Source organism: Lagenorhynchus albirostris, chromosome 7 (assembly GCF_949774975.1).
Source record: "Lagenorhynchus albirostris chromosome 7, mLagAlb1.1, whole genome shotgun sequence".
Lineage (NCBI taxonomy): Eukaryota > Metazoa > Chordata > Mammalia > Artiodactyla > Delphinidae > Lagenorhynchus > Lagenorhynchus albirostris.
In genome coordinates, this window is record NC_083101.1 from 100,209,776 (window position 1) to 100,226,609 (window position 16,834).

Here is a 16,834-nt window from a genome sequence, read left to right on the forward strand (position 1 = left end):
TATTGTAAATCAACTATACTTCAATAGATAAATAAATAAAAGAGATGGGACCCCTGGTCCCAGGAAACCCCTCAGTCCTGGGCAATCAGAAGGGTTGGTCACCCAAATTCTTCAGATATCTTCAGCATGCTGTCTTGTTGTCCCCTGCCTTTATTTCCCTTTGTCAATTAGCAGGACATGTTGAGTGTAAAACTCTCTCCCATTGATAGAAAAAATTAAAGATGTGAATCCAACGAGAAGCAATGAGAAGAGACTTAAATTACCCCCTCTGCTGAATCAAAGTAGACTTGGTTTCGTCATGGAAATTATAATGGTGATGAAACGCAGCCACAGACCACATCAAATCTTCACCCAGTTTGATCTGCTCTTCTTTTTCTAGTTTCTTAGAGTGAAAGCTGATGTCATTGATTTGACACCTTTCTTCTTTTCCAGTATAGGAGTATACATTTCCCTCTAAGTACTACTTTAGCTATATTCCACATATTTTGAGATACTGTGTTTTCATTTTAATTCAGGCCAAAATACTTTTTAATTTACCTTTTGATTACCTTTAGGACAGAAGGGTTATTTAGAACTGGGCATGCAGTTTCCAGTACTTGGGAATTTTCTAGATATCTTTCTGTTATTGATTTCTAACATAATTCCATCATGTTCGCAGAATACGCTTTGTATGACTTGAATCATTTTAAATTTATTGAGACATAATTTATGATCCAGGCGTATTTTATGTTCCAGCTAGGCTATGTTTTGTTTGAATGTGTACTTGAAAAAATTTTGCATAGTGCTGTTGTTGAGTGGAGCGTTCTCTAAAAGCCAAATAGGTCAAACTGGGTGATAGCGTTGTTTAGGTCTTCTATATCCTTACTTGTTCTATAAATTATTGAGAGAGTAGAACTGAAATCAGCAGCTATAATTGTGGGTTTGTCTATTTCTCCTTGCAGTTCTGTCGGTTTCTACTTCGTGTATTTTGAAGAGCTGTTATTTGGCGCATAAACATTTCAGATTGTTATGTCCTCTTGATGAGTTAACCCCTTTATCATTATTAAATTACCATCTTTATCCTTTAAAAAAAAATTCTTCACCCAGGAGTCAGTGAGGCTGAGGTTGTCTCCATATCATATCCTAGGTAAGCTCTTAGCCTGCGTTGTGTGTTTTTATGGTTTTGGTTTTTGGAAGGCAGAATACGGATCAAGGTGAGTCAAAGTTTTTTCTAAAATGATAACCAACCAGTAAGTAATGAATTGGTTAACAGAAAGGTCACTGTGCCTCAGTTTCCCCATCTCCAGATCAGATGTAGCAGAGGGATCTACTTCATCAGATTGTTAGGATAGTTAAATGAGTTAATTCTTATAAAGCACTTAACCACAGTGCCCAGCACTTGGAAGGGCTGCCTAAGTGTCTATCAAATAAATAAATAAAAACTGTACTGGTTAAAGGAAAAAAAGAAAGATGAGAGAAAAGAGATGGTGGACGACTTCAAGGAAGAGTAGGTTTGAACTGGGCCTTGAATGATGGCGGGATTCGAAAAGGAGGAGGGTGGGGAGGACACCCTGTCCTCTCATGCTGTCCCAGGTCTTTGGGGTCTATGTGCTCATCCCTGATTGGCAGAATCCAGTGAGATGCCAGGGAGAGTTGGACAGCATCACTGTCGGACTGCTCAGAGGAGGGGCCGCCCAGGGCAAGTTGGCCCCAGATGGGCAGAAGCAGGGTCCTGTCCCTGCTGGTCCAGCAGCCCTGGAAGTTTCTGCTTTGTCTCAGAGTGAATGGGATATGAACAAAGAGGAAGGAAAAACCCTACAGATGCTGCTGCTATCTTTCCTTAATCAAAAATTGCTACTGGTAGTAATTCTACTGTACCTGTGGGTGCAATGACACAGAATCTTTGAGAAAAAAAAAAAGGACTATCTTGGGAGTTCATTGGCGGGCCAGTGGTTAGGACTCGGTGCTTTCACTGCCGTGGCCCAGGTTCAATCCCTGGTTAGGGAACTAAGATCTCACAAGCCACGCGGAGAGGCCCCCGTCACCCAATTTTATTTTTTTGAAAGAAGGACTGTCTTGGAAAATTCAGGATGTGTGCTCAACATAGCTACAGACAGAGCACAGGACTACACAGGAGGACTGTTAATAATTCCAAGAGCCATTGCCCCTCCCCACTCCCTGGAAGGGCCCTGCACTTGAGGACACAGCCTCCAGCTTCTTTCCCATGACACTCCCACGTCAGACTGGAGAACGCACTCGGTGGTGGGGGGCGGTTACAGCTTGCTATGACACCCCTACCATCGGGTGAGCAAATACACCCAGGGGATGTCAGCTGCACAAGGAGTGGTCAGATCCCACTGGACTGGAACATCTTCTAGCTCCCAGATTTCCATGACCACAAGCTTCTCCCAGGAACAGATGTACCGAGCTCTTAATACAGAGCGAAGCACCCTCGGCAGACACAGAGCTGCTCCTTCCTCCCCAGACAGCCCCACTGCCCTCTTACATCAGCTCACAGGAACTTGCCCGTGATCCTCCACAGGCTTCCACCACCAGAGCCCACCCCGCCCCCATGATTCACTCCCACAGGCCCCCCGGGATGCAGAGATACGGGGATGCAGATATGAGGCGCTGGGGAGGATGCGTGGACAGCCCGCTCCAGGCCTGCTGATTGGTGGGCGACTGGAGTTACAGGACAGCCATTGGCCAAGCGGGAAGCCTACTTGAGAAAGAGGTATCTAGCCTGATGGCTGGGTGGCTAGAAGAACACTGAGTTGAACTGATTCAACTAAAAAATGAGAAGTCCTCCTGGCTCTCCTCCAGCCAAGGAGGAAGCCAGACTTCATAGGAATTCTGCCTGCTATGTGATTATGTCTATTCCAATTGTGCATTTTGGACCTAGGGAAATAACCACCGGATGAGTTCAGGGGCCCACTGGGCTCACTATGAGTGGACCTGAGGCCAAACTCCATTGATCACCCGACGTCCATACTCTGACTGTGGGCCCCAGGGATGTTTGGGCCCCTGGAATCAGTGTCAGTTCAGAGCCCGTGTCCAGTGGTTCCTGAAGGTTCTGATTATTTCCTTGTGCCCAACATACGGTGATCTCCTTTGGAGAAGGCTGGGCCAATGATTAACAGTATACATTTTTGGCAGCATGCCACAGTCCTTCTTCAAGGGGACCTGGCCACCTCTTCATTCAAGGGCTTCTGGGTCTGTAAACTGGCTCAAGTCTGGATATTGTTTGAGAGGCCGGGCCTGCTTTTATGATTCAGGTTAGAGTTTTGTTCTCTTGACCTAGAACTCTTCTGCTTTGACACATCAAGAATGGAGTAGGGACTTCCCTGGCGTTCTAGTGGTTAGGACTCCGTGGGCCAGGATTCAATCCCTGGCCTGGGAACTCAAATTCCACAAGACTCACGGTGTGCCCCCCGCCCAAAAAAGGGAATTGAGGAGGCTTCCTATTTCACTTCTAGGAACACCACGATCCAGCCAACTAGATCAGCTGGTCAGTACCACAGGTCTGCAGGAGTCAGATCTGCTGGTCATTCAGTAGCCATGCCCACCTTGCCTTTGGCGTTGAATGCTGTCACTTGGCCCCTGCCGCCCCTGATCCTATTACCCCCATTGCGTTTAGGTTTCCCAGCCTGCGGTGACTGCAGCCCCCACCCTGAGGTCTGGCTTACAGAGAAGAGCAATCAGGGAGCTCTTAAGAACGCCAGGGCTCCCCTCACACACTTATTCCTCACGGTCCTGGTGAGAAGTCTGTCTTCTGGACTCTCTGGGAGAGTAGGTCTTAGATGACAAATCCACGCCAACATTCCAGTCTCCCCAAGCCTCTGAACCCCTTTCTCTACGTGAAACCAAAGTGGATCCGGCATTTCTATAATCTGCTGTGGAGGGCCTCCTTTTGGTCCCTGTTTCAGCCAACTTCCCAAAGTCTTAGAGCTCTTCCTAACTCACAAGATGCAACATTAGATGCAGAATCTCTGCTCAGTAAGCTCGTATCCATAAATCAACATCAATATTGCGATCCTGCTTTAAGAAAAAGAAAATGACTACAAAATGTTCCTGGCCCCGGGGATGGGGCCCTGAAGCTTCAACTTTATCAATTTTGAGGTATATGCACAGCTTCCCAGTCCAGCATAGGAGTCAGCCCGTGGCAAAGCAGCCCTTGGTGAGAGCCCCTGACTTCACTCTGGGGAGAGAGCCTGTGAGTGCAGAGGCCTCTGGGGGACCTGCAGGCAACCCCACCAGACTCTTCTGACTTGGCCGGGGGTGTCGAGGCTGGATGGCCAGCAGAGGTTCTGATGAAGAGCTGCAGTCCCGGCCTTGGGGATAATTCTAAGGCCACCAGACCGGCAGGTTAGCAGAGGAAGGCAGGGTGGAGAGGCCATACATGCTGCCCAGGTGAATTTCCAAGGCTGCAAAGTCCCTTAGGGGCCTGGTGGATGCCTGGAGATTACTAACCCCACCCCAGATAGAATTACTTTGAAAACAATTTCCTTCCTGGGGTGAAGGGCCTCCCTGGGAGACCACATGACCTGCCTTGGGGGTGTGGTCAGCAACAGCAGCGACAGACAGGCTGCTGCAGAAAAGGTGAAAGGGAGGTGGGGAAAGATGCTACCAGAAGGCCCAGATGCAGGGACCATGCAGGGTGTGGCCCCTTCTCTGGCTCCCAGGCCTCTGTTGTCCTCAGTCTCTGAGCAGGGCTCACAGATACCCCTGTCTCCAGGCCAGTGACGCCCCGGTTCTCAGACTTACCAGCCAGCCGGTGGTGGCGGCCTGTGCAGTGTGGCCCCGCCTCTAGGGTGGAGCAAAGCAGAAGCAGGTCTGAGGGTGGAGGCAGCAGTGTGGTGGAGAGCTCTCCCTGGAGCAGACCTGCCCGGGCTGCCCTGCATCTCTGGCAGGAGTGGCTTTGTGACCCCCGACCCCACTGCCCTTCAGGCCTGGGTCTCCTCCTGTGCAGCCTGAGGGCTTGGGCCGGGTGACCTCTGAGGACCCCACATGCCCTGGGAGGCACCGCTTTTCGCTAACAGCTTCCTCCCACCAGCTACCATCTCAATCCCTAACAGCACCACCGAAGCACGGAAACTCTCCCCAACACGCTTTTCTCTTTTGGGGCCCAAATGTCAGCTGCGTCCCAGGGACTAACATACCACATCAGATATCTACAAGCTGAGACGGAGAAGGTTTCAGCCTAGCCGCCCTCCCATCCCCCCAGCCCCACCCCTCTACACCATCTCCAGCGAGAGCGCTGGACCAGGAGCTAGTTTCCCGTGTCTGCTAATCATCTCCCATCTCAGCTGAGAGTACAGCTCACCTCCCACCACCTTGGATGCCTCCCAGACTTAGCAGCCTTTTTCCTGCCCGCATTTGAAAAAGCAAAGCCACAGACACACAGTAGGAGGAACAGGGAGGGGGTTTTCAAACCCCGCTCGTGAGAGGATCATGTGAGGCCCAGCTGCCAAAACAGACCTGAGATCTGAGATCCTTCCTCAAAAGCCAGAAAAGGACTCCGGTCCATCCGCAGTTCAGGAGGTAGCTTTCAAATGCCCTCTGAACAAGCCATGTGCTGCCTGGCCTCAGGCACCCCATCCTGCTCCGGGCAGGGCTCATGGCAGCCTTCCGGCTCCCGGGACTGGACTCAGACCTATGACAGGCTGGGTGCTCTGGTGTGTCCAGCAGGTAGGAGGCCTGTCAGGGGAGGCGATTTGCTTTTCTTGGCTCCAATGGGAAGGAAAAGCTGAGAAAGTGTCTCCAGGGAAGGAGCTGGCCAGCCGGAGGGACTTCTCCAAACTGTTTAGAAGATGGGGACCACCCTGCATGCTCCCATCCCACCCTGTGCAAACAGGAAGGTCTGGGCCATGTCTGAGGGCTGCCGGGGGTAGGAATCACCACCCTGCTCACCTGCCCAGCCGGGCAGCTTGCCTCCAAGCACTCACCCTCCTGGTGGACCGGGGGCTCTGACCGGAGGCAGCCAGGACGAGCCCAGGGAGGGATGCAACCTACACTGACCCTAGGGATCTGGAAGAAGAGCTGGGGCTGGGACCCCTGTCTCCCGGCTTGGAAGCCACCTCTCTCCTTGGCTTGAAAGGAAAGAGGTAGTGAGTCTGCACTCTTGAGGAGTGTGGACCCTGTCGCTGGAGACCTGGGTTTGGATCCTGGATCTGCCACGTCCTAGGTTTTTTGTTTTTTTTTTTTTTTTGGCCATGCCGCACGGCATGTGGGATCTTAGTTCCCGGACCAGGGATCGAATCCACGTCCCCCGCAGTGGAAGCGCAGTCTTAACCGCTGGACCGCCAGGGAAGTCCCAGCCACTTCCGAGATTTATCACCCCTCTCTGACTTCATTCCCTTGACTCTGAAATAGATCCCTGCTTCCTAGTGTTGTGAAGCTTAAGAGACTAAACACAGAGCTGCCTGGCATGTAGTAAGCACTCAGCAAAGCCGATTATTATCCTTATTAGAGGAACTACGAAGACCCCACGACCAGCCAATACACCAGCCTGTCCTGAGCTGAAAACCCCTCCCTGGACACCCCCTCAGGCAAATTACTCTAAGTCTCCTTATGAGCCACTCTTTTTCCCCCTGGGAGATATTAACTTTGGAAATCCTAACAGCATTGCAAGATTTACTCGGGATGGATAGAACCGAATCAAATCGATCGGTTTCTCCATTTCCTAACAGTTGCTGCAAGGCCCAGATTACTCAGAATAATCACCTGCTGGGGAGACAGCAGCGGCCCAGGCCACTGCAGAGCTAACTCTACAACAAGGCAGGGCCAGAGCCCAGCCAGCTGCACTCCCCGCAGCCTCCTTACTTGTACACTTTGGCGTTGTAGCTCTTCTCCCCGGGGAAGCCAAACATGCCGCAGACCACGCGGGAGTTCTTGGCCGTCCAGTGCCTGTCGCAGATCTGCTTCCACGTCTTGCCCTCCTTCACCTCCACGTAGCCCTCCGTCACTGGGGTGCGCCTGCGGTAGGCGGAGAGGATGGCTCGGATCCGGATGTCCTCCACCTGGATATTCATGTTCTGGGAGGGAGGAGGCGTGGAAGGAGAGGGGTTACTTTCCTGGTCTGGCCGTGGAGAGGTGACGGCAGACCGGGCGCTCTGCTGGCCCCCCTGCCTCTCCCCTGGGGCCCTCAGGGGTCCCTGGGCGCTCTCCTTGAGCACACAGCACGTGTGCGTGGGAGACAGTCTGTCTGAGGGGACTGGAGGAGGGGAGCAGGTGTGACCTGGGCAATCAGAGACTCGTAGGACCCCAACGCTCCTCCTCTGTCTTATCAAAAACAGCAGAGGGCAGCAGCCTCCTGCAGGGGTCTCAAAACGAGAGCAGAAGAGAGACCGTGTTCCTTGAATTTCATGCTCTATAGTAAAAATAACTGGGATGCTTGCATTGTACTCCAAAGCATATGTGTGCATGCGTGGGAGTGAGTGTGTGTGTCTCCCCACTAATCCTTCAGTAAAACTGAAGTTTCAGGCAGATGAGACTCAGACACCCTGAGGCTGGTGGGGCCATCTTGCACACTACCTCATAGCCCCCAGGTTGGCAGTCTTTAGGGCGAAAATCCCAGGAGAGAAGGGGAGGGCGGCTGCGGGTCGAGGGTGGGCTCCCCTCCCCAACCCCTGACACTGAGCTGCAGTGTCCCTGCCCCAAGCCCACACCCGCGCCCCGGGGATTTGGTTGGATAGGGGGCCCCGAGAAGCCAGGGTGGGTGGAGGAACGCGGGCCTACCTGGGATTTCCAGTGATACCTCTTTTATGTTTTTCCAAGGCTCACGCAATCTGCCCCCAAACACTATGGGATCTCCAGAATCTTTCACTTCCAGCCCCTCTTCTTTCTGCCCCAACAGAATGAGGTCGTTACAGCTATTGTCATCCCCATTTTCCAGATAAGAAAACTGGCTGACTCCAGGGATCTCCCCAAGACCACGTAGAGGCAGGGAGCACCGGAGGTGCAGCGTGAGATGCTCTGTGAGCTGGGCCAGGTGGGGCTGGGCAGCGGTGCTGGCAGAGAGGAACCCGGCGACTCGAGTGCCCAAACCCCCCCGTCCAGCCAGGATGCAAATGAACCAGGAGTTTGAACAGGACCATTATTTGGGTGCCCAGGGATTCAGGTCTCCTTGCCACTGGCTTCAGGGTGCAAAGCCAGGCCCCGCTTCCCCAGTCCTGCGAGGCAGCAGAAAGTATGTGGGCCAGGAGTGGTGGCATTTGGCCCTGGTTGCTTTCCATGCGGAGCGGAAGGAAAGCCGCCAGGGGCAGGATTATGTTTGCCTGCCTGCATCCTGGATCCTTTACAGCCCCCATTCAGGCCACAGGACCCGTGCCACCAAGACACATGGATGTGGGTGAGCAAGAAAGGGCCTGAGGTCTACACTGGCCCGTGGGCCAGCTCCCTCCTCTGTCCTCCCACCTCGGGAGGCCAGGCTGGAATTCCAGCATGTAAGGAACACGTGACGCCCAGAAGGAAAGTTACCGCGGTGGCATCAGCCCTGCGGCTTCACGGGGCAAGCAGGCTAGGCTGACTTTATTAAATTCACAGATCCTCCCCCGCCCCTGCCGTCCTCCACTTCCCCCCACCCCTGGCCTCTCTCCCCACCACCACCCCGCCCCCATAGAGCATCAGCGCAGCCTCACTAAGGGGAGATATGGAGTGTGAACCCAGAGGGAGGAAGCCCTGGGGGCGGGGCGGGGGGGGGACGGGTGGCGCTCAGCAGACCCTTGTCTTGATTCAGGTCAGCATCCCCTCAGCAGAAGTATGACTGGTGGGCAAGCCCGGTGGGATCTCGGGTGTGGGAAATGAGGCTCAAAGAAGAGAAAGCGCTAGAACTGATGTCACTGTCCTTGTTCTCCCACTGACTCACTGCATGTGAGTGTGTGTGTATGAGTGTGTGTGTCTGAGTGTCACGAGTATGTATGTCTGTCACGAGTATGTCTGCACGTGTCTGTGTGTCTGTCTATGTGTCTCTCTGGGAGTGCACTGCTCGTGTGTGTCCGTGTGCAGGAAGATGTGCAAGTGACAGGGCTGTGTGTCTCTGCGTTGTGTGGAGTGTATGTCTGTGCACCTATGTGGTGGAGGAGGATGCAGAGTTTTCCTCCAAAGCTCTGGGAGAGCAGTCAGGCAAGCATCACATTTGCCATTCCTTCTCCTCTTCTCCCTCCACAGAACCAATTCCTTCCCATCCTCTTGGGCTCAACTCCACCTCATTCATTCATTCCAGAAAATATGGTCTCTCACCTCCACGGGCCCTGCCAGCCTCCTCCTTACACCCCAATCCTGGGGCCCTCTGCTCTGAATCGTAACGACTATGAGGGCTCTCATTTATCAAATACGAGCCAATTACATGTCAGACTCCGCACTCAGAACTTTACATTCATTCCCTTCCTCAATTCCCATGGCAACCGGTGAGAGGGCCAATGGTATGCCCGTGCTACAGGTGAAAAACGAGGAAACTTGGTGAGGTTTTGCACCTTCTCCAAGTTCACAGAGCCAAGAAGCAGATAAACAAGGATGAAAACCAAATTCTGACTCCAAGCCTGTGCCCCAGGCTCGTAACCCCGGGCCTCTGTAGGGTCCTCACCCTCCCGCCCTCGCCCCCTCCCTTGCCCAGTATTGAGTTGATCCACACGGGGCAGGGCCTGGGGCTCAGCCTTCTGGGGGGGGTCCCTTTGGGCTCTGCCCATTCGAAGTCCATATGTGAAGTCCACCCTGCGACCCGCCCGGAGGAGCAGTGAGTCAGGCCAGAGTGTACGTGAGGGGAGAGAGCCACCTCCCAGCTGCCCTTGGACTCAGGCCAGGGGGTGGCAGGGAAACCCTCCATGGCACACATTCAGGGGTTGCTGCTGGCTAAGGAGCTCACTTGGACTGCTCAGAGACCTCTGTGTAGGAAAACACACACGTATACACAGAACGGCCCTCCTGACCTCACTGCTGTGGAATCCCTTCCATAACCGCAAGTCTTAGGACTTTTTTTTTTCCCCCAGAAGTTCAACTTCAGAAGAGAAGTGAAGATTTGAAACACTAAAACATATACACGTTTTTCTTTTCTAACAAAAGTGTCTCTACACTTGTGAGTTTTACCTGAAGCCCAATAGCCCAGAAGCCAGCAATGCACCTGGCACTTTTTAAAATTCAAATGAAAGTCTGAATGCTGGTCCTCTTGCCTGAGGCAATAGTTCACTGGGCTCTCCAAAAGGCTTCCCTCCAAGAAATTCACAGAACCTTCTGGGCTTGTCCTACGCAAAACTCACAAAACTCATCATACCCCCGGGAGTGATTATCACCGGCTTCCAAAGGGGAAAATAAAGGTGCCTTGAGGCCATGCCCTGCCCTGCCTTAACTAGTGGGGTGGTGGAAAGAAGGGCTAGTGAAGAAGCACCTGGGCTGGTCTCCCAGTCTTGTGCTTGAATGGCATTTCACATTTGCCGCATCTGTGAATGAACTGCAAATTCCACAATGTGACAGCCTGGGGCTGTCGCCAATGAGGAAAAATCACCAGTTTTGAAAGTCTAGTTGGAGATTGCATCAGAGAAAGACACAGGGGGAGGCGAGGCAAGCAACCCAGCCTCTAAGAACGCACTTCACAATTTCTCTGAAAGTCAGCACGAAGCTCGTGGCCTCCTGGGGAGGGCACGTTTGCAAGGGCCAGATCTTAGCCCAACTCTACCCCTTCCTTTCCTCTAGAAGTCGTAATTTAATTACATAATTAATTACATAATTTATCAGCTCAGGCCTTCCCATCTGAGAAGTCATCCTTGGAGTGGTGTCAGGTGGGAGCACCACGATGGAGATATACTAGTCCGCCGTCATCCCAACTAGAGCACGCGACTGGTAAGTGCTGCACAATTGCTGCTCACTTAGCAAGCTCCTTCCCTCTACAGCTAACAGGTTCCTGCATCTTGGTTTCAAAGCCCTTAGCTCTCTCTATTTGGCTATTTTTAGAAACTGGCCTTCCAGATAGAGATCCATTTCCCCAGGTGCCACCTTGGCACCTTCCTCAGCACCTCAACCCAAACGCACCCAGGATGCCCTGGGTCTTTCCTTCCTGCAGGCTGGAAGGTGACGCCCTTGCAGCCCTCAAGCCTCGCATGCCTTCTGCTCCCTCTCTCTTCCTCACTCTTATGGCCCATTCTGCCCCAGAAGTGCTCCTCCTACCCTTCAGTCACCTTCTCACTCCCACTTCTACTGTGCAGGCAGGTATGTAGTGGAAGTAAGAGAAGATCGTCGCAATTCTGTCATTTCACGGGACCCTGTATGTCTCCCCGGTCCGGATGAATGGCTGACCCAGTCCATCTCACATCCAGCTGACCGCTGTGCGTTCGTGGGTTTGGCTCAAAACCTTCCCGTGCCTCTCCCAGGGCTTATGCTCCTAGTCAAGAGCCTTCCTGATGGGACCCACCTCATCCCCTCCGTGCCCTTTCTCCAGTCTCAAGGTGCCAGGCTGACATCACTTTTTTAACCCCAGCATCAAGTTGCTCCCCGCGATCCGTTTTTCCTTCCTCTCTGCCGATCAGAATCCTCCTGACCTTCAGGAACAGTCTGGTTCATTCAGTCGCTTGAAAAATACCTGTGGAGGGCTGTGACGTCCCGGGACGTCCCTCCCCCAAATATCTCATCCACATAGATTCGACTCCTTTATTCCTCTAGCATTTGCTTCCTGGGTCCCTCAATTCATTCTTGGCCTTTACTGACTGCCTTGTACCATCTGTCTTTTCATCGTGCCACCTCATCGGACTGTGAGTCTCTCAAGGACAGAATTGTGCTTTATTCATTCTTGTATTCCCCATGGCAACGAGTGCCAGACACGAGACATCGTGGGTCCTCACATATTCTTGGAACAAACTAATAATCATTTTAAAAAATCCAGTTACGGGAATTCAGCTTCACTAGAAACGTTGGGCTCTCCAGCCAAAAATGTAATAAAGACTCCCTTTATTCTGGGTTTAGTGCAAAATAAACAGAGAGGCTTGCCTTTTTTCACAGCATAAGCGCTACTTGTGTGATTTACCGATGGACAAGGAGATTGTCTGCACTTTATTCATGCGACCTCCTGTCATCGGAGCTGTTTAACACCCTCCCCTTTCCCCTTGAAATCTGAGGCTAATAAATAGTTATAAACTGAATTAAAAGCTGATCTGACCCTCAGTACACATTTAGATGGTTTAGCTATGTGGGTATCACAGTCCAAGACATGTTGTACTGGAAGAAGCTGGCTACACTGTAATTATCCCCTTTTGATGATCAAATCGGAAATTCACAGCCTAAGAAACTGCTAGCCAGTGATTCCTACCGGCTACATAGATGAAAGGGAAGCGGGAAGGCAGTGCAGCGATCTCTGTTGCTCAGCTCTTTGTGATGGAGACCAGTCTGGGCGGAGGGGGTCGGGGTGGGAATGGCTTGAGAACTGAGGTCATGCTGAGGCACCAGAGGAAAAAGCCGGCAGTCAGTCTGGGCCCTCCTCCTACAAACCAAGAGCTTTGCAATGCTGCTGGAGAATCCAATGCTCTGTGTTTCATTTTCCAACCTGAAAGCAGTGGGGCGGGTAACAGAGGCTGCTTCTTTGGAGAACAGTCAAGACCTGCTGTCTGCAGGAAGCTGGAAGGACACCTGCGCCAGCAACCAGTCCCTCTGGCCCATCGGGGTGCTGAGGCCACAAACCAGGCAGTCCGTGGGCCTGGCCAAATGGTCCACCACGCTCCCAGGTAGGGGACCTGACCTGTTGCTTCTCCTCCCAGCAACCATCACCAGGGTGACAAAGTAATGACTTGGGAAATCGTCTTTCTCCACTGTGGGACAGCAAATCTGGGGAGGGCAAGACTGTCCTTTCAGTTCATTGATCCCTTGATTCCCAGGGCCCAGCATAGCGTCTGCTGCCCAATTAAAATGTAGTGGAGGAACGAACGAACAGGCACGGCATCCAGCTGCCTTAGCAACAGCCTCATGGGGATGGGGCCGGGGGGAGTCATTGTCGCTGACCCCTCCAGCATGGCTGAGGTGACTCGGATGAACCACCTGGGCCCTTTGCCACCACCTTCACCCCAGTCACATCGGGAGCCCCACCCTACAGAACCGATCTGCCCAACCAGGGCAGAGAGAGGCTTTCTCCAGCCCAGCTCAAGCCCCTACTTCTTCCATAGAGACTCCCTCCCACTGATCTCACGCCATTTATTTATTTCTTCTATAACCTCTCCCTTTCCAAACTGCCACAGAATTTGCCATCCAATGCACACTGTCCAATGTTGGAGTACATACTGCCATTTATTTATTTCTTCTATAACAAATTATAAGGCTACTTATTCGTCGATTTCATCTAATGAGTGGGTATAACATTACTTATTTCTTTCAACTCGCAAACAATTATAATATTTATAATTTTCAGAGGGTTGTGCGTACAGCACGCCGGCCAGGGATAGGGTTTCCCAGATCTGCCAGGATGTGCACAATTTCAAATATTCTGTTCTGTTAGCTGCATAAACGCCCTTTTGCTTTTCAGATGCAGTGACCTATTTTTCGTTGGGAAAACAGGTCACCCTAGAACTACTTCTCTTGTTCCCCTTGTGGTTGGTGGCTGGTGAGCCCAGACCACATAGAGGCTCTCAATAAACAGAATCATGGAATGTTAGCACCGGACAGGATCTAATACCTCTTCTTGCCCAAGCTCTCTGTAGGCTGGGAGAAAAAACCCAGGAGAGCTACATGCGATGACCCAGTTCGGCAAGTCTGGGGATTAAGACGCTGTGGGCTCCCATCGTGGCCCTTTACTCCCTTGCTAAAGGGTCCGACACAAACTGCCCACTTGCTACCATCTCTCCTCCTGCCACAGAGGGAAAGCCGGCCAGCTACCCTGTGGCCTTCGGGGGAAGCAGGGCTATATTTAGCTTGGAGGGACCGCTGCCTTCTGAACTCCACAGAGATGAAAACAGACCCCCTTTCTTTAAACCACCCAGTGTAACCTGCTGCACGTCCTCTTGGTGGGGGGGTGTGTGTGTGGAGAAACTCCTGGCCGGGAAGTGTTTGGACCTTTCTAGAGTTAATTACTCCCTTTCAGGCGCCATGCCTCCACCCCTAAGAGCCCCCTCCCCAGATGCTGGGGAGATAAGGCTGCTGCTGAGGGGAAAACCTTGAAGCATTTAGCAGCTAACTGTGGCTCATAAAAACCTGCACTTCTGGAATTTAAAAAATTCACAACAGCCTCCATCCCTGTGGTTAAGAGAAGAAAGAGCTTTTTCAGGTCTCAGCGCCCCTCCAGAAGGAGGTGAGAGAGCAGAGGGGAGGGGTACCGGATTCTCCCCACCGTTGGAAGTGAATACCCTTCTCCTGGCTCCATCCTCATCCTCTCACTCCTGGCCCCTCCAGACTGCCTGGGCTGCCGGCTGTCACAAAGGAGAAATTGGGGCTCCGGGGCCACTCGGGGGATAGGCCACCCCTAAAACTCACAGCCGGGGCATTTCCAATCAATTCTGGGAACGTTAACTGCTTTTGCAAAAGAGCCTTTAAAATAATGGGCAGAGAAGAAGGTGGGGTGAGAAGGTGAGGAAAGGAAAAACCCGTTATGTTCCCTGACCTAACAGTCCACGGGCCTCAGCCACGAGCCTTTCTGTGAGCACATGACTTAGCAATGTGCAAAAGAGCCAGTGCAGAGAGGGCTGTGCACAAGGGCATCTGGATTTGTCATCTCTCCTTATCTAATGCTTTTTCCAACTTGTCCACCGCCGCAGACAGGAAACAAAGTCTCCTGATTTAAGAGCCTCTGAACTCTAGGGAGTTTCGGTTGGAGCTCTGTTTTCCAGGTTTAAAAAAGATATATTCACTTGAAACTAACAGTATTTTACATTTTATTATTTGCTCCTGTTTCCCTCTTTTGAAGAAGGTTTTGAGAACTGGCCCAAGACTCATTTTCCTGCAGAAAATGCTGTTTTACAGTGAGGTGCCCAGAGACCCAAAAAGGGTCAGTCCCTCTGGAAATGCAGCTACAAGTCTCACCCTCCAAGGGGACCCAAACTCAGGGGTCCTGCCTTCCACTCTGGGGTCTAAAACTTAGACCTCAGAAAAGGGGAGAAAGGAGACCCTGCTCGGTTAATCTTCTGGATGAAATGAACCCAGGTTGGTGAATCAGTGGTAAGGAGAATCTCTTGTAACACTTTATAGTCTGCAAAGCACTTTTGCAGAAATCATCTGATTTTCCCCCTTACAGAATGAGTGTGTGCTGTGCCATTCTGATGGAGAAACCACTGCCGCTCTGGATTACAGACTTCGTAGCTGGAAGGGATTGAATTCAACCCACTCATCTTAAAGAAAAGAGTGGACTCGCTCTGTGCTCTGGCCAACAGGGAGCTCAGGGGCCCAACCTGTGAACTCTCCTTGGGTGGGGTCATTCATCTGAAGAAGAGGCACTTTTTCCCTCCTCTAGAAGGGAATTTATGAAGTGTCAAGGGGCCCCTGAGGATGCCCCAAGCAGATGTAGGAATCCACAGAAGCAGAGTTAGCTCATCGAGTGAAATTCCATCATTCGGCCCCCAGGGTTTAGTGACTCATGCCTCTGGCATCCCGGAGTGGGATGAACTTGGTCTAGACGGATGCAGTTTTCTTCCACTCTCTGCTTGGAGAATTCCAGTGTGCTCCGGAGAAGGAACAAGCCTGTGAGGGTCATCTATAATGGTCTGTGATCTGTTCCCAGTCTCCAGGCGTCAACGAGGGTGCATAGTATAGAACCCGGCTTCACCCTTGCAAAATAAGGGTGAGAAGAGATGGGGTGTCTTCGTGACCTTCACTAGCCTAATTGTTTATATCTGGGGTCACAAGACACAGAGAAGGTATTACCTGACACTTCACTCTTGGCTGCTTTTAAATTTATGGGCCCCCAACCGGGGGAAGTTGAGAGGAGTGGGGCTTTAATTTTCACTTTGATGTGGAAGAGTGCAGGTGAGAAGTGTCTGCTTTCAAGGCCAAAGTCATGACGGGCCAGAGAAGTGGTAGAGAGAGATCCAGAGCACACACACTAGCTGGCATCCCTTCTCTGTGTGTGTGTGTGTTGTGTGTGTGTGAGATGCATGACCCCAATTCACACAATGGTGGGCACTGCCAATAGCCAGCTAGTGTGCACCCCCTGTGTGGGCTGGGTGCGTTTTCATAGATGCAGAGAAACAAGGGATCTTAGAACTTGGTAATCACCTCGTCCTGTGTCCTTCCCATGTAGGGATCTGGCTGTGATATTCCTGGCAGGAGGTCATCCAGTTCCTGCTTGAGCTACTCCAGTGACAAGGAGCTCACCTCTAACAGGTAAGCCCCGTCCCCTGTGTTGTAGAGTCTTCAGACTGTGTTGAAATGTGCAGCCCCATCACTCAGCCTTAAAGAGTTTTCACACAGAGCTGACATCTACACCCCAATCCCTCCCCATCCATCTTAGTTCTGGAAGTTAGCATTAATCACACTCTTCTCCACAGTAGCACTTCAATAGTTGAAGAGGACGGACATGTCTCCCCCCACCCCCATATCTCTTTTCTTGACCCAGTATCTTCATTTCTTCATACGATGCGGTTTCCAGACCTGTCTCCACTCGGCTTGTCCCTCCTCCGGGAGACACAGTTAAGAGGTGACCCCAGAACTGCACTTAGTTCTTGGTCCAAAAAGCAAGGAGTTTAGGGAAATAAGTCTTCCCCCAGTGTATCAGTTTACATTCACTTTTCTAGCAGCCATACCATACCTTTGGCTTGTACTGAGCTTTTAGGCAACCGGTTCCCTTCAGGGATCTTTTAAATATAATCGGTGCTTTCACTTTCCCTGGCTTTTACTCTTTAGCTATTCCCTGCTCCCGCCCCCCGCCCCCCCGTGAACCTTGATATAGGACCTTATA

General features: G+C 51.7%; 1 protein-coding gene across 3 annotated transcripts in view; it reads right to left on the reverse strand.

Annotated features, from left to right (window-relative positions):
- The window catches only part of LOXL2 (lysyl oxidase like 2), a 102,110-nt gene that overhangs the window by 44,704 nt on the left and 40,572 nt on the right, over window positions 1–16,834 (reverse strand). For 2 of the 3 annotated variants that reach the window (XM_060155664.1, XM_060155666.1), the window contains one exon: window positions 6,802–7,013. In XM_060155664.1, coding sequence (XP_060011647.1) covers window positions 6,802–7,013 — 212 coding nt within the window. Of the gene's footprint in view, window positions 1–6,801; window positions 7,014–7,716; window positions 7,876–16,834 lie in introns of those variants that run through there. The other variant, XM_060155667.1, reaches the window with a different exon arrangement.